Genomic DNA, 18,547 nt, shown 5'->3' on the forward strand with positions numbered 1-18,547 from the left:
AACAAGGGCTCAATCGGGGATCGAACCCGAGACCTCGCACAAACACTCCTTAGAAGTGTGGGAACAGCCCGAAGCGCGAATCATACCACTAGACCATTGAGCCTTGTTGGTTGTCAACATTCGGATATTGTGTACGTAACGCTACTGGCTGGGCGTGGCTTGGCAGTCTTGGTGCGTAATCGATCACCACCACCAAACGGTTGATGATGCCATCCGAGATGCATGCAACGAAAATGGATAGAGAAAAAACCTCTGGAGCTATAGAGACGAGCTAGTCCATCGTCAGTTCGAGATTAGAATCACGCCATTGATTTACATACAAGCACAGTACCTGCAATATGAAACATTCCTGCTCGATGCTATAACTGATCAGTAATTCATACCCCAAGAGATTGGATGTAAGGAGGGAAATCGTATCCTGAGGGGGGGTTTATATTCTGAGAAGTTCCGGAAAGCCCGTGACTTTGACATCTGACCCAAGTGACTGGCACTGGCAGAGATCAGAACAATAAATCACACACATGCCGCAAGCGGCATGGAAGGCACAACCTGGAATCTGCTGACCACAAACCCGAAACCAAGTAACAGTACTTAACCTGGGGAATGTACCTGGGCAGGAAGGACTTTTGGGTGTGGCTCGGTCCGGCTGAAACTGGGCAGAGCAACTTGAGCACGCAAGGTCCAATCGTTGGCACTCGAGCCGCCCATCAGATATGAGCCCGGCTAGGAAACGGATGTCTACCTCCCTGTAGGACGGGGCGCTAATTAAATACAGTAGGAAGTTATGCAGTCTTTGGAACTCGCAGGCCAGCTACACAACATCATTTAGCCTACTTTTCACAGGTAAAAATAGGCCTTTAATATACAACAACGTCTTATTCAATTAAATTGCACCTCATCAACTAGCAAATGTATTGTCAAAGGTTCAGACTTCCACGGATGTAGTGTACCATTTCCAGGGTTAAGGCAAAAACTCCTTTACTCTCACTGCTTACTCGTTACTGCCAGCCTCACTACTCGAACTGCCCTGTAGGAAGCCACTGTAAGTCCACTATAAAGCTTACGGTAATAGTAGGTCAGTAAGGGCAGTCAGGGCAATAAGGGCAGTAAGGGCATTGAAGGTTTAGAGTAAGTTTACACGAAAGTCTTAATATTTTGGTGTAGTTGTAGCTATTTTCAAAACAGGTCAACTCTTCAGATATTTTACTGCCCAAAGCGCTTAGCGCCCCGTTCTTCAGGGAGCTAGGCGTCCATTCCCTAGCCGGGCTCATCAGATATTTCACATGGCAGGAGCTTCCAGGCTTGGAAGGCAGACTACTGTCGCATGAGTTTGCTGTCACACTGGCGGTGTAGATGCTTGCTGGCATGATACTTCAGCTGCTGACAGTAGCAGCAAATTGCCCGCGGCTCCACCAGCTTTTGTCGTTAAGTTGCTGGTGGTCGAGTAGTGCCTTCTTCCTAGGGAACCGGTTTCCCATAAACACACCCTGCTTTCCAGGTTCAAGGACCCTCGCCAGACTTTCTTGCTTTGGGGTGTTAGCCCAGTGGAAAATTGCCTTCACAACAACATTGTCAAGTACCTCCCTAAGTTATCTGTGGCGAGTGACGCACTCCTGCATTCTACGTTACCCGGTTCAGTAGCGGATATCCATCAAAAGCATGGGTGTCTATCTAGGATTTTAGGTGCTTTTGTCTACTCGACCTACCTGACATTGATGGTAATTCAGGTAACAGGCATCCAGTACTTCTTGATGAACTTTCGGGTCTATTTCCCCGTTTTAGTCTTTGTGTTGTGGATTCACCCAGTGTTGTCGATTGGGCTTCGCAAGCCCAGCACTCCTGCTCGAGCCTTGAACACCCACACGCCCACTTATCCATTGGGTTCTCAACTTGCAATTTTCATTGGCCGGTAACTGATGGTCTTGTGACAGAAGAAATCCAATGCTTGTCCAGCTGAAATTGTCGGTCTAGTTCACAAATGCAAAGTCAAGAACCAAGCTCACAGCGAAGGCATTGACTAATCTAAATTCAGGAAGTTTGTGCCTGTGCTTGTTGACAACCGGGGATCACGGCCTTCAAAGCGAGTTTCACTGCATTCTGTATACATAAGACAAGCGGTGTCGTCGGAAGGGTCCCCGCATGACGATGGTGTAACCCCAACGAAAATCGACGATAGGGGCATAGCCGCCGGTTCGTCCAGTCCTCCAGGCTTTGGGTTTCCTTTTTAAAGGTAATTGCCTAGAACAGGTCCTGAGGTGTCAAGTAATGCAAAGTACTTTTGTATTAACGTAGAAAAAGCCATCCTACGAGGGAACACGAATGTGGAGGCAGGGGCTGGATCAGGAGACCCGGTCAACGAATCATACAACCAGGAGGCTGGGCATGCTCACTTTTGATATGTCATCACCCGAAAGACTGAACGCCAATAACTTGAAATTCATTTAAGGTAGTAGCATGACATGTGTACATCCCACCGCAGACACGACGAAAAACAACTAGCTGCTTGGGAACCTCCCCGTGAAATCTTTTGCCATCCTGTTCCGATCGTCGATTCTTCAGCTACTCCGGCCCTTAACACAGCCCCTCCACTTATTAACGCCACCCAATGGTGTGTTGCGAAGAAAGAAAGAAAAAAGGCGGAGAAGCAAGATTGTCAGCATTCTCTCATGTTCCTTGGACCTCTCTCCTGACATCTGTCGTAATCTTGCCCCTTCAGTCTCGTCTCAGGCCAAAAACGTATAATTCCGCGCTCAAATGTGCGGCTTTGTCAATTATGAACGTGGAAAGTCTGTGGATGACTGCCGTCCAATCCTCCTCATTGGCTGGCACCATGTAGTATTCCGCCACCGCACAACCAGAGTTCTCCATGACCTTGGCCTCTCCTCAAAGCCAACATCGGAGGCGAACGGCAACGAACCGTTCCAAGTATGCGAGAATGAAAAGTCTGTGAGGTGATATTCGGGCACCATGGGGCCATTTTGAGGCGTCTCAGGCGTACCCTGTAGAGGTGGAGTCGTGTGTGTTGATAGGTAGCGTGTGTCGATATAGAAACGGCACGATGAAACCGAGGGAAGAGTCCGGAATGGTCACAATCAACCCCTTTAGCTCTCGTAAACAGTGACGACGAAGACGTTCTGTTCAACCTGGATAGATAAACGGGTTAACTCTTGGATCGGCCTAAGTGAAATCTCGTAACCCACGTCGACATCAAAGTTTCCAGAACCGTACATATTTTCGAGAGATTGATAAAGACTTTTGGAACTGATGTTCCTACATGGGCGTCTGAAGGTCATTGCAACCCTCCGATACTCTTTGTTGCCTTCCATGGAACCGTTTCGCTGAAATGATGGGCAAGCTGTGACACGTGTTCAACGAGGAAGGAGTAGAGATGTTTTGGAGGGAAGGCGGGAGAGAAGGAGGTGGTAATATAAAAATTCCAATACTGGGGCCATCGATTTCCACCCCTGTTTTTGTACACTTGTGGAATTATGGCTACGGGGGGGGCGAATCCATTATTTCGGCTTTACCCGACAGAGTTGTTAAGTCCATGCTTCGGGACCCAAGGATTTCTTTTCTGATCAGTATGATAAGCAAAATGATTGAACAGGTTAGATGAACCGAGGGAAACAACCCTCCTACAGCTAGAGACAATCATGTGGTCTCAGCATAATGTTTGACGCAAGGGCTCGAGTTTCAGAAGAGGGCCGGCAGGCCTGAGACAGCTGATGCGCTATGCAAATCGCCGATCATCAGACAGCACTTGTATATTAACCCATGCCGAGTCTTTCTCCACCTCCCCCTTTGTCTGTCACAGCCCCAGAACGTCCTTGCGCTCGACAACTAGAAGGGGCTGGACGCTTGTATCCGGCGATTTGAGACCGCGTTCATCCCGGCCTTCGGACTAGAAGCTATAAGGCATAATAGATGAATTGGCGTGGATAATGTAAAGATTTTGTTCAATCTAGGGTTGTACAATGATGAGGTTAGTGACCATCATCTGGGGAAGACAACCTCTTGATCATGAGGAGAGAGGGACGGGTACGTAGCGGACGTTATTATATTTGCCTGGACATAAAGGGCAACTTACCTCAACAGAGTAATTCCCTGGACCATACCATTGTTCGAGATGACTTAGAAGCGAACTTGGCCTGATTCTCTTGCATGGTATTGTTATGATTTGCGCCGCCCCTGGATCATGATGATGGGCTAGTGGCTGGTGGCTGAAGGTTTGTGCAGAGATGGTCTTATGTCTCACAAGCGGAGAGGGAATCATTGTTGCAGGCTGCATCTGTGGTGATAATAAGGGTACGGGAGGGCTGGATGGAAAGAAAGATCAGTAGATGTCGGTACCCCTCAGAAGGGCGGTTATATTGTCTACAGGCCCACAGGTAAATGTGTAGAAAGCTGAGTGTGGAAAACTGGTAGAGGGTAAAAAAGGAGAGGAAGAAAAGGAAAGAATTTCTTTCCCAACTCTTAGAGTGAGCCTCCGGGAGAAACCGATGCATTGCTGGTGTTATATACTCACAGATGGGGACCACACGAGAACAGTCACGCCTTTCCACCTTGATCCATCACGGGACAAGGTACCTTAGGTACTCATTTGCTATTGGCTTTCATTCTCGCAGGCCGTCGATGCCTTGGGTCTAAATGACTCTCGGTTATTGTTCGTCATTTTGTGGACCAGCAAAATGTCACTGTCTTTCGGTTCGCTACAGGTTTTATCTACCTATCTAACGTAAGGTACCTAGTGCCAGGTCGGCAGCTATTAAAGTTCACAAAATCCGAGGGACGGAAGTCTCACGCAAGTTTCTGAAGCTCTCACAGTTTTCGTATCGGGGGAACAGAGACAGGCTTGGTTGTTTGCATGAATGTCTTTGTATCCCCAGTAATCTGGAAGGTAGCTATCCAGGGAAAGACGAGACATGCCTGTTCTAGCCAATTCATGCAAGTCATCCACCTGGTACAACCTAAGGTAACTGTTGACTCACATTCGGGTGCCTAACAGTCACTTGATAGGTGGTTAGTGATGACACAACATCGGAGCGACTCAGCACCTTCATTGTTCGGTGTTATTGTTGTTGTTTGTACAAGTACGTGGCGAGCTTATGTACCTAGGTATGCTTTCCTGGCAACCCCATCACATTTATGGGTAAGTGCCTAGGTACGCACCGAGGGAGTTGTGCCACCTGCACAGTACGCGGTCCTTTGAGCCCCCGATTCCACTCTCTTCGAGTGATAAATGTTTCCTACTTAAAAACAACTACGTAGACCATGTCAGACTGACTCTCAACGTCAGGACAAAAATACAAAACCGTTAACTGTGGTTGTCTACGGCACCCACATACCGGGGTAAGGTAGGAGCGAATCTCTCCGCCTTTGTGGTTCTCCGCCTATATCTTTGAGCTTCGCTCAGAAAGTCAAATCTGTGCGATGCTGTAAATGAAATGGACCAATGAGCATCCAGTGAGCTTGAGGTTGCTGAAATACTTCCCTCTTCAGTTACAGCAAGGAGCGCAAAAGCTCAGCCATAGTTTCATTCTCATAATGTCACCATGTTTTTGTAGAGGTTCGCCCGAATAATAGTCTGTGATAATCAAGCCATCTCCTAGGAAATATGTAAGTTATACTTTTTCATCCACAGTGCAATCAGTATCGCTGAACCGCGTTCGCTTTGTCAGGTGATACCATAGCCCTACAACCACCGCAGTGATGGGCACTACGGCCACCAAGTATATCCAGACATAGGGAGACACAATTTGCTCCCCTTCTGACGCATCCCAGTTAAAGAATGTCATCGAGAACAGCGACTATCAATTTGTTAGCGAGCTTCGTTAGAAAAGCAGAACTAAGTTTGTGGAAGCGTGGGTAGGTAGCTTACTGCGAGAAAAGTACCTGGGAGAAACACCATGGTCAGAAGGGCTATCAATCGCATTTGATTGCCATCTCGACGTGTGGCTGAAGCTATCTTCATGTTTGTTCGGGTGTCTTGAAAGGCGATTTGATTCCACGACTACTCCGAACACCAATAAATTAGCGTGTACGACTCGATAAACGTGCGTGTCAACCTCCATGCTTCCCTGAATGAATGAGACTTAGAAACAGCCTATCTTTGCCTGTCATCCGTGGAAGAATCTGATATCACTTACTAGCTGGGCTGACAATGACACCCCATCGAGGACCATGGAACACTCTCTGAGTTTACAGTCATATTCGCCAATGATCTCTCTGAGTCTCTTCTGTATTCTTCTTCCCTCCTCTCTGGCGTACTGATGCCATGATCCTAACGCTTTTAATTCGTCAGAAGTCTGATTGACCTCGTGTATATCGTTGTGGCCAAAGGTGAGAGTCCTGCCCGAGTCGAAACTGTTTCCCAATTCCACTGAGCACGGCGATGACGAGATAATCTCCTCGTGACGAGAGAGCGCCTTCAAAAGAATCCTCTCTAAATCCTGAATATGGGCATCCATTTTGCACAGCTGGGCCCGCCATGCAACAAGAGCAATTCTCAGCTGACTGACCTCAATCCACAGGTCAACCGAGTAGTTCTCGCGAGCCAATTGGGAAGTCGGCAAGATCTCCGGTGACTTGCTCATGCTCTGGACGCGCTGAAGAAGCTTGAATAAGTGATCCTCTACCAGTTTCATATGTCGTGTTCTTTCGATCTCCGCAACGATACCGATCATCAGCAGAGGGTGCATCCAGGAATTCTCCGCGTTCTCTATGCGCCCTGCTATTTCTTCCGCAACATCGTCCGAACAACCAAAGACAACTCCAGACGTGAATCCTGTCTTTGGGTTGAAGACACAAGAAACTGCCAAATCTTCGGCCCAAAGACCAGATGTGCGACAGCAATAATCTGTAAGTAGATATTAATTTCATAGCCTGGACAGTGACTTTTGCAGTTTACTCACAGATGTTTTCACCAGCGTGCGAGTAGAGATCTATCTCTTCAAAGAAAGACAAGTCCGATCTGCTGATGATACGCGCTGTATCCCCATGCAACGGAAGAGAGCTTGTAATCTGTTGGAAGGCTTCATAGGTAAAAGATAGTTTCCTGAGATGTGCTGGGTTATGCCGGGCGGTTTCATGACAGCTGGCGAGACTAAAGGAAGAGCCCTGGAGTTTAGCAAGTGTCATTCACGTTCTGCAAGACAATGCAAGCAGCAAAGAGCGCGACCTGGGTAACTTGCATGAAAGACAGTCCAGGCTTTTGGCTTTGATCCTTCGACTTGAATACATGCACCACCGTCAGTAAGTAGCCCTACATGATTGCATACAGCTGAAGATGGAGATGTACGTACCAGCTCGAGCCACTCGCGTACATCGCAATCTGCGTGTAATGACCTCTCATCCAAATCCTGTTGTCTTCGCATTCAGCATCGCCAAACAACACTGCGTTACAGGGCATAGGATCATACATCGCTGCCCCAAAACCGGCCAACTGCTTTGCTTCGTTGAGGCTTTTCCTGATATGCAAAGAACTGTTCAAAATCCTCCTTGATGAATTTGGGGTCATTCAATGGCCAATCCATTATGATCTGTTTCTCGATGGTGTATATTCAGTGATTCGTAGCTACCCTGTTCAACACACCAATTCCAACTGTTTTGTTTGCAGGACTGTCCCGAAAGTCAGGTTCAACGATGACCGAGCGGAGGTTCACTGAATGGTGCGCGAACCACAGTTGGGACGGGGGTGGCCTTAAGTTCCTCGATTGAATGCCACGGGATCGTCTGACCAATGATAACACTCCATGTCAGGTCATTGCAAGTGGCTCAGCCTGCATCAAGGCATTTTCTGCTTAGATCACCTGTGCTACGACGGCATCTGCAATATCGAGCCAGCCCATGTACTCATTCAAAGCAGCCTATCATTGCAGGGCATCGGGCGTAGTTGGGCTCCAGGTTTGCCTGCGTTCTGAGGCGTGCTGGCAGCACAACCAAAAGTGAAGTTTCCTTGCTGCATAACCGTACATCAAAAATACCTAAATGCAGGCGGAATGTGAGGCTCCAATTTGTATATAAGTTGGGGCTCTTTCAATGAACCTTCTTATCCAGAATGCCTTGGAAGTCTGAGTCTTTCTCGCAACGTGCCCGCCACACAAAGCCTCTTTTCAGGCCGGGTTTGGTCTTCGGCACGGAACATCCTCGCCGCTTCTCACCCATCCGGGCTTAGCCAGTACTTTACACCTGGTTGACCCCCTCTGAGCCAGGGCTTTCAGCGCCCAACACAGGAGAGAAATGGCAGAGCCTGTCTGGGTTCGCCACGGGCCCATTCGCCTGAGGTACATTGACAACGACTACCTTGACTCGGAACTCAGGGCTCTATTCGCTCAAGTTCAATTTTTCGTCGAAGTAAGTCTGGCAACGTGTTGTCGAAGTCTTGGGCTGCCCTCATACCCCCCTTCCTAAAGTTTGATCACTGTCTTACTTCTTTCATCCACATGCATGCATTATGGCTGTCCTCTGACATGCACTGTCCACCACCAGATTGAGATGGGGGTTTGTTGGGTCACACTGCCGCACCCTGAAGTTTTGACCACGGTAAGTCCCCATGTTGCTGAGTTTCGACCATCTTTGCTGGTGAACAAGAACAAACAAAATCACACAAACGCTTATCGTGTCGTACAAATTTGCAGGAACATATTCAGTATATCCAGAGCAGACAACCACATTACTCTCGTCGATCCCGAAGACCCAGACGTTGACAACTCTTCGGGACCTGAAGTATCTCTAGGCACGCTGGTCAGGGGCGGGGTACCGCTGCGTAGTGGTCGAGCCCAGCAAATCGACATTCAAGGATTCAGTTGGGCACAGGACTGTTGCAAAACCCCGTTCTTTTCCTTCGTCAATAATTACATACGAGACAGAAGCCAAATACGAAGGAGTGGCCTCCAAATATCTCTGTTATACCTACCGAGCATAGATGAATCGAAAAAGTTGGAATGAACAGTGCATGTGGAAGCACACTAAATCATTTTCACCAAGTTTCCGGATGCCCCAATCCGTGTTCCGGGCGATCCGTAGCCCTGACAGTAGTGCCCCGATTGACCGGAAGCTCCGTGTACCTACCTCCCACAGGGTACCCCTTCATCTCAACGACAATCGATGGCCTGATCTTAGCACTATAAGGAGTCGCCGTCAACATATCCGGAAGTTGGTCTAGCTGTGCACAAAGTGACTTCAGCTTCTTGACAACATTGCCGCAACTGGCCCGTGTGTGATCCTGCTTTGACATGGAGGAGTCATGGGTCGTCCCGGTCCGTTTCCTCTTGAGCTCAACAACGATCATCTCACTCATAATAAAATCGAGAAGATGATGAATAGTGTCTGAGCAAGAGGGATGTGAGTGAAGCTCGCTGACAAACTATTCAGCCAGAAATTGTTAGCTTCTGGTCGGATTGGTGAAAAAGATAGCTGATGCTACCATGAGACAAGGCAACAAAACAACTGACTTCATGAATCTCCTGCTTAACTCGCACAACCACAGTGCCGGTAGACCCATAATTGGGATTATCTTGCAAGATCTCGAAGAACTGGTCTGTTTGCCAGTTGTTCATCAGTGGATTCTGAAGCTTCCGTTTCTTAACAAACTGTTCGACGAGAGGCCAGCCACCAAGATGCCAGGCAATAAACTCAAGTAAAACGCAGCCGAATGACCAGATGTCGAAGGACTGAGAAATTGGAGAGGTTATTATGTCGCATTCCGGCGGACGGTAGGTGGGCGTGGCTGGTGGTTTCATATCACGGAGGTACGTCTTCGTGTCGTTCCCGTGATATCGGGTCAACCCAAAGTCGGTAATCACCAGTCTTCCCTTGTCGTCAGGCTTGGTTTTATCTCTGAAGAACAGTATGTTCTCCGGCTTGATGTCTCCGTGTCTGCCATATACTCGTTGCAACATCTTGCTCTCACTGAGGGTTGGCGTAGGTCTTGAGTGATGGATTTGGTTAAGGCCTTGAGCTAGCCCCAAACACTGGTCCAGTACCCATTTCAACTTGACCTTCTCGAGTGGGTCTCCAGGGTCCGGTGAAATTTGCCACATGCTCTTGAGATCGCAGTCAGCCCAAGGAAAGATCATGCAACATTCGTCACCAACCTGGTATGCTGCGAGCAAGGTGATCAAATGGGGATGGGGACGACGGCTCAGACGGTTCAATATCTCGATTTCTTGTTCGAACTCCGTCTTTATCTCGGACTGAGAAAAGACGGTGGCTTCGGAAACTACCACCTGCAGGTTGGCGACACCTGGCGTTCCGTTGGCAGGTGGGAAGAGGTCAGTATTGCTGGCGTCATCGGTTAAATGCGCTTTCAAGTGTTTGACGGCAAAGAGGTTGCTGGATACCAACTTGATGAGGGTGGTAATAAGCCTCTTGTTAGTGTGTGACTCCAAACGCTGGCGGGAAAAGGGCGCCTTACATGGTCTTCGAGTTGGTTGAAGTTGTGATGATGGGGGTGGATCATCACCTTTGAAACCCAGCTGTAGCCACCATCATACCGACGTTCCTCTGAGAGCCATGGTAATACGACTTTCTTTGGTAGCACATACAATCTCGCCGAGTGGCCTGGTCGTTTGGCGAAGTAAGGTACTAGCATAGTCCATTGCAGCTTCTCAAAGTCATCATGCTTGAGCTCGTCATCCCAATGGCGGAGAAAATCAAGCTTTTTGTTCTCCTGTCCCTGCAGCCGCATTTCCATCTGACCCTCGTCAACTGGAACAGCTGTCAATGGGAGATCGCCGTCACAGATGCCTCTATCAACGAAGTGGGTGATGTCCACTGCGCAGCTTATTTTGACCAGAATAGCGAAGATTTTGCGAAACCCAGAGTTGCTTACCCGATCGTCGGCGCACTTATGAGGTCGGCAAATCTGGTCTGCATACCGCTCGATTCTTTCAACGGCCAATCCACTTCGAGCTCCTTGAAGAGCGCGGATGACCTCTTGTGGTGTGATGAGCTTTTCCACAGATCTCCAAGGGAAGAATTGTGGTAGCTTGTGGTCCGGGCTGTCCTTTGGACGCCGAAGTGACCAAAGGCGTACCATGAGGGCCGGGCTAGTGCTGGTGGGACTCGCGATGGGAATTTCTTCCCTTTCTCCTAGAGTGTCTCGATGACACGCATCGCACAGTTCCTCCCCGAGATCCCACACGGTAATTTCGGAGCGAGCTGATGATGCATTGCTATTACTCCTCCTGAGACTGGAAGGGTTTTCGGACCGCCGACCTCCCTTAAGGGGTCCTTGGTTGTTGGCCGCACGATCGTAATCGAGAGGACTAGCAACACCGTTGACGAATACTGAGGGCGCCTCTCCGCGCATAGCAATGTAATGAGGACTGTCGCGCTGGCTGGATCGTGCATCGTATTCAGTAGCCTTCTAATGGTGAACTGTCAATAGAAAAGTTTTACTGAACAGGTGTAAAATAGATAAGATGAAAGTTGGTACCTCCAAGGGATCGTCCTCTTCAGGAATTAGTGATGTGTTGTCGTTATCTTCAGACATTGGCGGTGAGTCGTTATTGTCTTCAGGAAGTGGTGGTGTGTCGTCGTTATCGGGCATGGTGATAGATTTGGCAGGTAAAGATGTGAAGATACCAGGTGCTGTCGTGTGCAATCCAGCAACGAAGTGATGCACGATGAATAGGCAAGGTAGGTAGCGGTCTGGGTAGAGTAGATACCTAGGTACCTAAGGTTATTTGGGGAGGTTGGGAAGGTAGGTAGGTATCTACAAATGCGCTGAAAGTAGGTAGATGAAGCTGGGACAAAGAAGAAGGCTAGGCATGTATGTCGATCTAGGTTTTTTCGAGGAAAGAATGGAGTGAAATAACATGTTCCAAGCCTGGTATGACGGGAAACTCATCTTTTTAAGCGACACCGCTGGTTTTTCCTTGGCCCCAGCCTTGCGATGGTTCTTACTCTTGTTGTAGCAGATCTTGCAGTTGAAGACCTCAAATTCTGCACTGTGAGAAGGCGTCCAATAATCTGTGCCGTGTGGTTGCACATTGCCGTCAATGATTTTGGGTATGGTTTCAGCTACCTCCAGCGCTTCCGTGTTTACCGACTCTCCAAGAGCCTTATGATGCCGAAAATGCACTCTGCGCACACTCGCCCTGTGCCCAACTAACCGCTTCAATTTCCTGAGAGCCGATGCTGGCAGCTCTTCCGCATCCATGACAATCTTGTCTGCGAGGTGGGCAGTTACGAATGCTGGTTGAGGTGCCGCGTAGGTACCCAGCTCTACTTTCTTTCATCGGATGCGAGCATCGGAGACATACTTGCCATTTCCCAGCACCTGTCAATTCACCGTCTCCAAGCTGTCAAGAATTCGTGAAGACACAGCAAGACATCATCTATCTCGCGCAAAGATCTATTTGCTGGTTCTTTGGTGAATGTCGTGGTTAGTTGCCTTCATGTCTTCCGGACGTTGGTGAAAATGATACCTGGTACATGTATGTCAGATGCAAACCGAACAAACAGAAGAGGGTGTTAGGAATCGTACATCTCATCTCTAAACCTCCATGTCCCAATAAATATGATCGACTTGAGATACTTGATGACAGAGGTTGAATTTACAGATGTGCATGAATTGTAAGGCCTAGCGGGGCAGGTGTTCGGAGGGTCAACCTCCGTCTCCGTTGTTATGTCTCTGGTCGGAGCGCAATGTAGCTGTGAAGTATATGTACTTCCAGCTTCAGATTGTCTCTGTGGAAGTGGAGGGGGGTGTGCGCCCACCACAGGCGGGTACGCATTGCGTAGAGCGACACGCGACTTAGAGTGGTGGATGCAGCGGCCGTCACCTGCAGCTGAAGGTGGGCCGAGATTCGGGCCTGTACTGTTTTCAGACCCAATCTGTACTAGCAAAATGTGGAAGAAAGCCTTGCGAACCGCCCGTCACATAATTCATTATCGAAGGTTGGGGTTGTCTCAATTTGCTGAGATGCAGTTTGTCAGCTTACACCGAGCTGAAAGCTTCCCGTCTCAGTAAACGCAAGGCAGATTCCATGTTGGATCAATAAATATGGTGTCGTTTTCCGGGACCATCTTGGAGGTCCTCATGATGCCAGTGACCTTTCATCCTCTAAACTTTGTTCAATTCCAAACAACCACCGCCTACAACACTCACTGACCCTTTTTTATCCCTCCCACCAGAATGTCTGACAAATTTCTTATGGTTCCACACCATACAGCCGGAAGAAAGCTGCCGGTACCTGCTGCATCCACCACTAGCATTCCGAGCAGGTGCATCAGTCCCGAGAAACTAAACAGTCTTCTAAATGAGAAGTTTCCATCTGGAAACTATAACGTGGACGTATGTTTGAGTTATCCCCGATCCATTTAGGTATCTCTTGGAATCTGAACTACATGCTCAACTTCATTATGCAGGTCAGTCAAAATGTGTATCAAATACGAGCACCCAGGCATCTCAGCGAGGTATGAGTTTAAACCAAAACCCCGGAGGTCGTCTTAATCGCTAACTCCTTAAAGCTCGAGCTTTTTCGGTAGCGAATCCCGTGGCTGGCTTAAGACCATTGTACATTACGACCTTTCATCGTTCATGTGATCTACGGCTTAGGCACGACTTCATTGCAGGGGTAGTAGGGATTTGACACCCCAATTATGTCATAACCTGTATTTCAAACACGATCCGTTCAACATTGACCAGAACTATCAATATCTCTCGTCTTAATATTTATTTGAGAACGAACTACTTCAAATGCCGCTTGCGCCCATCGCACATGTCCTGAAACATGGCAAATAGTACAAGCCATTGGCATCTTCAGGGGGGTTTAGGGGTAAGAGTGGACCCCTGGATCCACTTATCAAAACAACTTTCCTGGCAAGGACAAAGTCTACAGAGCTTGAGGTCCAAGAGTGTGTTTACCAAAGCGTGGAGTATAACTCCCTCTCTAGCGACATGATAAGGCGGTACATGAGAAAGCAAGCGTGAATTTTGACATCGATTGAATGAAATAACAAACTACCTGGTACATCACCATAACCCCTTTCATTCTCCCTTCTAACGATACACACTATCTAGACATCCGTTTGGTCATCAACACCTCTTGGCAGTGTTCACCCCCCGTCTTCCATCTGCTTCGCGACATCCGCCCTCGATACCAACCGGCCATCCGGAATCATCATTTGAACCATGGTCTCCTCCATGCTTGTCAATACAGGAATATTCACGCCTCCCATTGGAATAGTATAGAACCGCCCGTACCCGGATTGGCCCTTCGCAAGAGGATGCCAGCCCATGTGAATAATTTCCTCTGTCGAGATTTTGACAACTTTGATAAGCCAGGGGCCCTCAAATACGAGGAGGTACGGTTTCCCCGGCTCAGGGAACGCATCGCTGAAGAACGTTGCGTTTGGCAGTCTGGCGGGCCCAAGCCTATCATACACGGAGGCGCAGACCCGGGAGAGCTCGCTGGGGTTCACCTTGTCCACTCCTTGATATTGCAGCGGACCGGGATCTGCCTCGATCAGGGCGGCTGCCTGGGCGTTGGGGTCACTTTTGTGGCTGGAGACGAGCCAAATTTTGTACGTGTTCTTTAGGTTGTTTTCTGCGCGCGATTGCCGAAGGATTTTGGGGATCTCGAGGTCGTCCGTGGAACACTTGGTCTGCCCTGCCTTCAGGGCCTTGCAGATACCCCTCCCCACATCCAACCACACCTTATTGACGAAACAGTCCACCACTACGGCCACGTCTACCATGCTTTTTGTCTCTTCATCTTCGGTGAGCGACGTGCGGATAAACCGGCGCGCGAGGCTGAAAACCCGGCGGGAAGTGTCCACAGACCAGGTTAAGGAAGAGCACTCTGTCCACAGCTGGGAATATATGTTCTCGACCACACCGATGAGGTGTTTAGCTGTGTATGGCATGAATGGCGTGTTTCGGAGCGGTTGGTGTTCACGGTGAGCGTCGAACCGGCTCAGCACTCTGAGGACAGCCTGTTCCGCCCACCAGAAGAACTCCGTGTTCTCTGTGGAGCAGATGGTGTTGAATCTTTTCCGAATGTCTATGTGGAATTCCAGAGGCTGTTTTATTGGTGCACCTCCCCGTACGGGGATCAGCTTCCACCGCCTATGTTGCTCGTCGAACCTGGCCAAATTGCTGTCCCACTTCTCCATGCGGTGCGCCAGGTTGATAAATTGGTCTGAAGCTTTGCGCGGTCTACCCACTACTTTCTGGTAGTATTGTTGTATTACCGGCATCAGCTGTATGCTCTCATCCACGTTGCTTCGAATACGCTTGAGGACCCTATCCCAGGGCTGTTGCAGCGCTTCAAGGGCGGCAAGATGACAGAACAGCACAAAATTATCCGAGTCTTCGATCCTCAGCCATCGGATCTGGTTAGAGATGACTGGGTCCGAGGTTTCCAGCAGCGTCTGCAGCGTTTTTAACCGTGAAAAGCCGTCTTCCGTCACCTGGGCGAGACCTTGACGCTTCTGGTCATCTTCCCCATCCGAGTCGCTGGCATTTCCATCGTTGTTACCCCTGGAGTTCTGGTCCCCGCCATCATGTTGGTTTTGGGCATTGGTATTCTGGGACGATGACTGAATACTAGGGTTAGGCCGTGGCACCGCCCCTTTCTTTGCCTGGGTTGCTTTGATGTGGGCAAGGCATTCGAGAATCTTAACATCGCTGGAGAAGCGAAAACGACTGAAGTGCGCATAATTGCGGTGCCTGTGCCCTTGTCTCTGGGTCGAGAGCAGGCTTTCTCTGTCGGCCAATGCCGCCTGAGTGGAGGTGACAGCAGGGTTGGTCTCCATGGTCGAAACAGCTTGTTGATCTTGCAGAATGAGGGTGAGGGACGATGTGGAGAGGAGTCGCACTGAGGTCTCGAGCTGTATATATAGGCTCAGAAAGCAATAGGCGCGTGTGCTTTATATAACTCAGACATCCCCATTGTGAATAGTCCAATAATATCTGACGTGGCGTCGAGCCTGATCATCAACACCCTCGCACAATCGCCAAGCTTCCTGGCTCAGCGCTTAAGGCCCGAATCCTTCGCAGAGCTAGCGTTTCGGCAAGCGACTCTCCCAACCGCACATAACACGATCGTCGAGTCTCTAAAGTCTAGGTTTACGTTCGCTCCTTCTGTTACGTTTGCTTGCCTAAGCGGGCGCGTTGTCCATTTCCCGTCGGCCATGATGGATAGCCCTTTATATCCTCCCACGCTGTCTGAGATGGAAGAACCAGATTGGTTGGATCTCGCTGCTAATGCATCTGCTGAGAATCAATGTCCAGTGGATTCTTGCAATGCGCCCTCCTCACTGGCCCCTCCGCCACCACCGCCCGTTGCATCACTGATTACCACGGTCAAACCTGCATCGCATTCAAGTACCTCGATTCAAGAAAAACCATGGAAGCATGAGGGATATCAGGCCTACTGTAAGCTCTTGGCTTCCGAGTCTGACCTTTTCATTGCCCGTCGGTTTAAGAGCCTCAACGTCCGGGTGGCCCTTCGCATGCAAGACGAAGTCTCAAGGCTGGAAGAGCAACTCCTCTACGTGGAAAAGGAGAGCCGCGAGCACAAGGACGTAGACAACGGCACATTCAGGCAAGACATGGTAGCCGAGAGATCTCAGCTCTTAGACCAGATCTCGACGTCGCTTTATCGTTATAGTGAGTGCAGGTCCCTTGAAAGGCCGAGTCTATAGCACCTACCTTACTCACTGCTGCCAGACAAGTTCATTATTCAACAGACCGCCCTGCTCAAATATCCGACAGTTCCTCCCTGGGATATCAAGAACCTCAAAACCTGGCACAAAAACCATGACAATCAAGCAATATCTGAGGAGGAAATGGCTTATCTTGACCACACGGAGGACCTCATCCCCCTCGCCCCGCGAGACAAGACGCCGCTGCGTCGGGCAATGGACAAATTCTTATTCTTGCGCACGCTTCCTTTTTGGAGGGACAAATCCAGGAATAACACCCGGGATATAGAAATGGGCAGAAGCAAGGATGACACCAGCTCCGCCGACCAGCCGCCAGATGGCTCGGAAACTGCGGTGAATTTCTACAGCGATAAGACCATGGATTATTTCGTGTCCATAGTGACCGTCACTTCCGGTCTGGTGATGCTGGTCGTGCCCATTTGGGTACTCCACGGTCTAGTCGACGCCTCGAAGAAACTGGGCGTCATTACCGCTTTTGTTCTTGCTTGTTTACTCTTTACGAGCTTTGCTATGACACCACGGCCTTTGGAAGCCCTGGGAGCAACGGCGGCGTGAGTCTGCACCCTTACTATTGTGAAGCTATGGGACGTTAACCAAAGTTGTGTGTGTAAACAGGTACGCGGCGGTTCTCATGGTATTTTTGCAGGTGGGATCCTGACTGATTAAAAGCCTGAGGGTGACGTACCTTAGCTTCGCAAATGGTAAACCTTCATGTACCTACCTAACGATTGTATGTTACACATTACCCCCCGCTTCTTCGCATCATCCTCCTTTTGCCAGGTCTTTGCCATTTACCAGTCCAACTCCTCACGTCCTCCTTTACCACATGACTTTTCCATCTCAGGCTTGACCCAATCATACAACCCCCCACGTTCCAAAAATGCACCCTCATCCCAAAAGACACTTTCCAACGCCTTCTTCACTCCAACCTCCAATATCGGTCTCGAAGGCTGCTTCCCCGTCCTGTCCAAAAACCTCAGATACTCATCAAGAATAAGATACGACTTCGCCATCAAACTATTCGGCTCCGGCACCAACGACGGCTGACCCCTGTGTCTCTCACAAAACCCCTCAAACTCCCCATCCGAAATAGTAAACTTGTGCCCATTCCTCAGCGTCTCCTCCGTGTCATTCTCCCCCGCCACAATCAACACCTGAAAGCACTTCCACCGAAAAGGCTTCAGCTCGCCAATCCGCTCATTCATATCCTCCATGTAATTCAACCGGTTAACAACGGTATTAATCTTGAACAAAACCCCATACTTCTCACACCACCTGGCAATCTCACACAGCTTCTTCACCTGGGTTCCTGTCCCACGCCCAATCTGGATATTGGTCGCCTCGTCAAACGAGTCGCAACTGACAGCGAGGATGTCAAGGTTTTTGCCGTGCTTGCGGAGGAAGTCCTCCCTGATTAGGCTACCATTGGTGACGATGGAGACTGACTCGAGTTTGAGGTCTTGTTTGCAAAAGTCGATCATTTCGCCGAGGAACTTGGGGTAGAGGAAGGGCTCGCCGCCGGCAAAGTTGAGCTTTCTCATGCCGGCGTTGGCGAGGAGACGGAGACCTTCTTTGGCGCGGTTGGGGTCTTCGATGTAGCTTGTGCTTGCGGTGTGGAAGCAGAAGCCGCAGGTGTAGTTGCAGCGGCGGGTGAAGTGGTAGTTGACCGAGACGGGGATTTGGCCGCGGTTACGACGGGTGTGGAGATGGTGCAGAGATATGAAGATGATGGTGAAGAGGGCTAGTAGCCACATTATGGTTCCCATATTGGGTGTGTTGTTGGGTCAAAGGCTTGTGTTGTTATGATTTCGCTTTGGGGACAGAAGAATGAAGAGTGAGGGATGAGATGCCAAATGAATGACTTAAGAGG

General features: G+C 49.4%; 9 protein-coding genes and 1 non-coding gene across 10 annotated transcripts; 4 read left to right on the plus strand and 6 right to left on the minus strand.

Annotated features, from left to right (window-relative positions):
* Positions 1–5: 5 nt before the first annotated feature.
* On the plus strand, positions 6–103 carry QC764_0111540. Its single transcript has one exon. It is a non-coding gene; the product is annotated as a tRNA-Pro (tRNA).
* Positions 104–2,405: 2,302 nt separating this feature from the next.
* QC764_703140 (uncharacterized protein) lies at positions 2,406–3,208 on the minus strand (the record flags this gene model as incomplete). Its single annotated transcript, XM_062949973.1, has 2 exons — positions 2,406–3,143; positions 3,201–3,208. 2 exons carry the CDS (start codon positions 3,206–3,208, stop codon positions 2,816–2,818), a joined length of 336 nt encoding a protein of 111 aa, XP_062795977.1. The 3' UTR covers positions 2,406–2,815.
* A 600-nt stretch (positions 3,209–3,808) lies between these two features.
* On the minus strand, positions 3,809–4,556 carry QC764_703130 (uncharacterized protein; the record flags this gene model as incomplete). Its single annotated transcript, XM_062949972.1, has 2 exons — positions 4,088–4,556; positions 3,809–3,901 (listed from the first exon to the last, which is right to left on the minus strand). The coding sequence occupies exons 1-2, from the start codon at positions 4,286–4,288 to the stop codon at positions 3,809–3,811; spliced, it is 294 nt and encodes a 97-aa protein (XP_062795978.1). The 5' UTR covers positions 4,289–4,556.
* An 820-nt stretch (positions 4,557–5,376) lies between these two features.
* On the minus strand, positions 5,377–7,682 carry QC764_703125 (uncharacterized protein). The gene is made up of 8 exons (XM_062949971.1): positions 7,419–7,682; positions 7,302–7,358; positions 7,200–7,228; positions 6,912–7,093; positions 6,147–6,856; positions 5,879–6,010; positions 5,492–5,807; positions 5,377–5,433 (listed from the first exon to the last, which is right to left on the minus strand). The coding sequence occupies exons 1-7, from the start codon at positions 7,530–7,532 to the stop codon at positions 5,622–5,624; spliced, it is 1,410 nt and encodes a 469-aa protein (XP_062795979.1). The 5' UTR covers positions 7,533–7,682; the 3' UTR covers positions 5,377–5,433; positions 5,492–5,621.
* A 266-nt stretch (positions 7,683–7,948) lies between these two features.
* QC764_703120 (uncharacterized protein) lies at positions 7,949–8,931 on the plus strand. The gene is made up of 3 exons (XM_062949970.1): positions 7,949–8,352; positions 8,488–8,541; positions 8,637–8,931. Exons 1-3 carry the CDS (start codon positions 8,239–8,241, stop codon positions 8,703–8,705), a joined length of 237 nt encoding a protein of 78 aa, XP_062795980.1. The 5' UTR covers positions 7,949–8,238; the 3' UTR covers positions 8,706–8,931.
* A 32-nt stretch (positions 8,932–8,963) lies between these two features.
* QC764_703100 (uncharacterized protein) lies at positions 8,964–12,752 on the minus strand. Its single transcript, XM_062949969.1, has 4 exons — positions 11,438–12,752; positions 10,415–11,365; positions 9,453–10,343; positions 8,964–9,364 (listed from the first exon to the last, which is right to left on the minus strand). Exons 1-4 carry the CDS (start codon positions 11,549–11,551, stop codon positions 8,978–8,980), a joined length of 2,343 nt encoding a protein of 780 aa, XP_062795981.1. The 5' UTR covers positions 11,552–12,752; the 3' UTR covers positions 8,964–8,977.
* Positions 12,753–12,885: 133 nt separating this feature from the next.
* Positions 12,886–14,099, plus strand: QC764_703090 (uncharacterized protein). Its single transcript, XM_062949968.1, has 4 exons — positions 12,886–13,300; positions 13,375–13,422; positions 13,477–13,976; positions 14,030–14,099. Exons 1-3 carry the CDS (start codon positions 13,142–13,144, stop codon positions 13,492–13,494), a joined length of 225 nt encoding a protein of 74 aa, XP_062795982.1. The 5' UTR covers positions 12,886–13,141; the 3' UTR covers positions 13,495–13,976; positions 14,030–14,099.
* QC764_703080 (uncharacterized protein) lies at positions 14,065–15,765 on the minus strand (the record flags this gene model as incomplete). The annotated part of the gene is made up of 1 exon (XM_062949967.1): positions 14,065–15,765. The coding sequence occupies one exon, from the start codon at positions 15,763–15,765 to the stop codon at positions 14,065–14,067; it is 1,701 nt and encodes a 566-aa protein (XP_062795983.1).
* A 235-nt stretch (positions 15,766–16,000) lies between these two features.
* QC764_703070 (uncharacterized protein) lies at positions 16,001–17,335 on the plus strand (the record flags this gene model as incomplete). Its single annotated transcript, XM_062949966.1, has 3 exons — positions 16,001–16,621; positions 16,682–17,228; positions 17,293–17,335. The coding sequence occupies exons 1-3, from the start codon at positions 16,144–16,146 to the stop codon at positions 17,333–17,335; spliced, it is 1,068 nt and encodes a 355-aa protein (XP_062795984.1). The 5' UTR covers positions 16,001–16,143.
* A 133-nt stretch (positions 17,336–17,468) lies between these two features.
* On the minus strand, positions 17,469–18,443 carry QC764_703060 (uncharacterized protein; the record flags this gene model as incomplete). The annotated part of the gene is made up of 1 exon (XM_062949965.1): positions 17,469–18,443. One exon carries the CDS (start codon positions 18,441–18,443, stop codon positions 17,469–17,471), a length of 975 nt encoding a protein of 324 aa, XP_062795985.1.
* Positions 18,444–18,547: the final 104 nt, after the last annotated feature.

Source organism: Podospora pseudoanserina (assembly GCF_035222485.1).
Source record: "Podospora pseudoanserina strain CBS 124.78 chromosome 7 map unlocalized CBS124.78p_7.2, whole genome shotgun sequence".
Taxonomy (NCBI): domain Eukaryota; kingdom Fungi; phylum Ascomycota; class Sordariomycetes; order Sordariales; family Podosporaceae; genus Podospora; species Podospora pseudoanserina.

Coding starts and splice junctions, on each gene's coding strand:
- QC764_703125 (XM_062949971.1), bottom strand. CDS start 7,532: ATGGATTGGCCATTGAATGACCCCAAATTCATCAAGGAGGATTTTGAA. Junction 7,229..7,301: donor TACGCGAGTGGCTCGAGCTG/GTACGTACATCT, acceptor CATGTATTCAAG/TCGAAGGATCAAAGCCAAAA. Junction 7,094..7,199: donor CAAAGCCAAAAGCCTGGACT/GTCTTTCATGCA, acceptor TAGTCTCGCCAG/CTGTCATGAAACCGCCCGGC.
- QC764_703120 (XM_062949970.1), top strand. CDS start 8,239: ATGGCAGAGCCTGTCTGGGTTCGCCACGGGCCCATTCGCCTGAGGTAC. Junction 8,353..8,487: donor AAGTTCAATTTTTCGTCGAA/GTAAGTCTGGCA, acceptor GTCCACCACCAG/ATTGAGATGGGGGTTTGTTG. Junction 8,542..8,636: donor ACCCTGAAGTTTTGACCACG/GTAAGTCCCCAT, acceptor ACAAATTTGCAG/GAACATATTCAGTATATCCA.
- QC764_703100 (XM_062949969.1), bottom strand. CDS start 11,551: ATGCCCGATAACGACGACACACCACCACTTCCTGAAGACAATAACGAC. Junction 11,366..11,437: donor AAGAGGACGATCCCTTGGAG/GTACCAACTTTC, acceptor CACCATTAGAAG/GCTACTGAATACGATGCACG. Junction 9,365..9,452: donor TTAAGCAGGAGATTCATGAA/GTCAGTTGTTTT, acceptor CTGGCTGAATAG/TTTGTCAGCGAGCTTCACTC.
- QC764_703090 (XM_062949968.1), top strand. CDS start 13,142: ATGTCTGACAAATTTCTTATGGTTCCACACCATACAGCCGGAAGAAAG. Junction 13,301..13,374: donor CTGGAAACTATAACGTGGAC/GTATGTTTGAGT, acceptor TTCATTATGCAG/GTCAGTCAAAATGTGTATCA.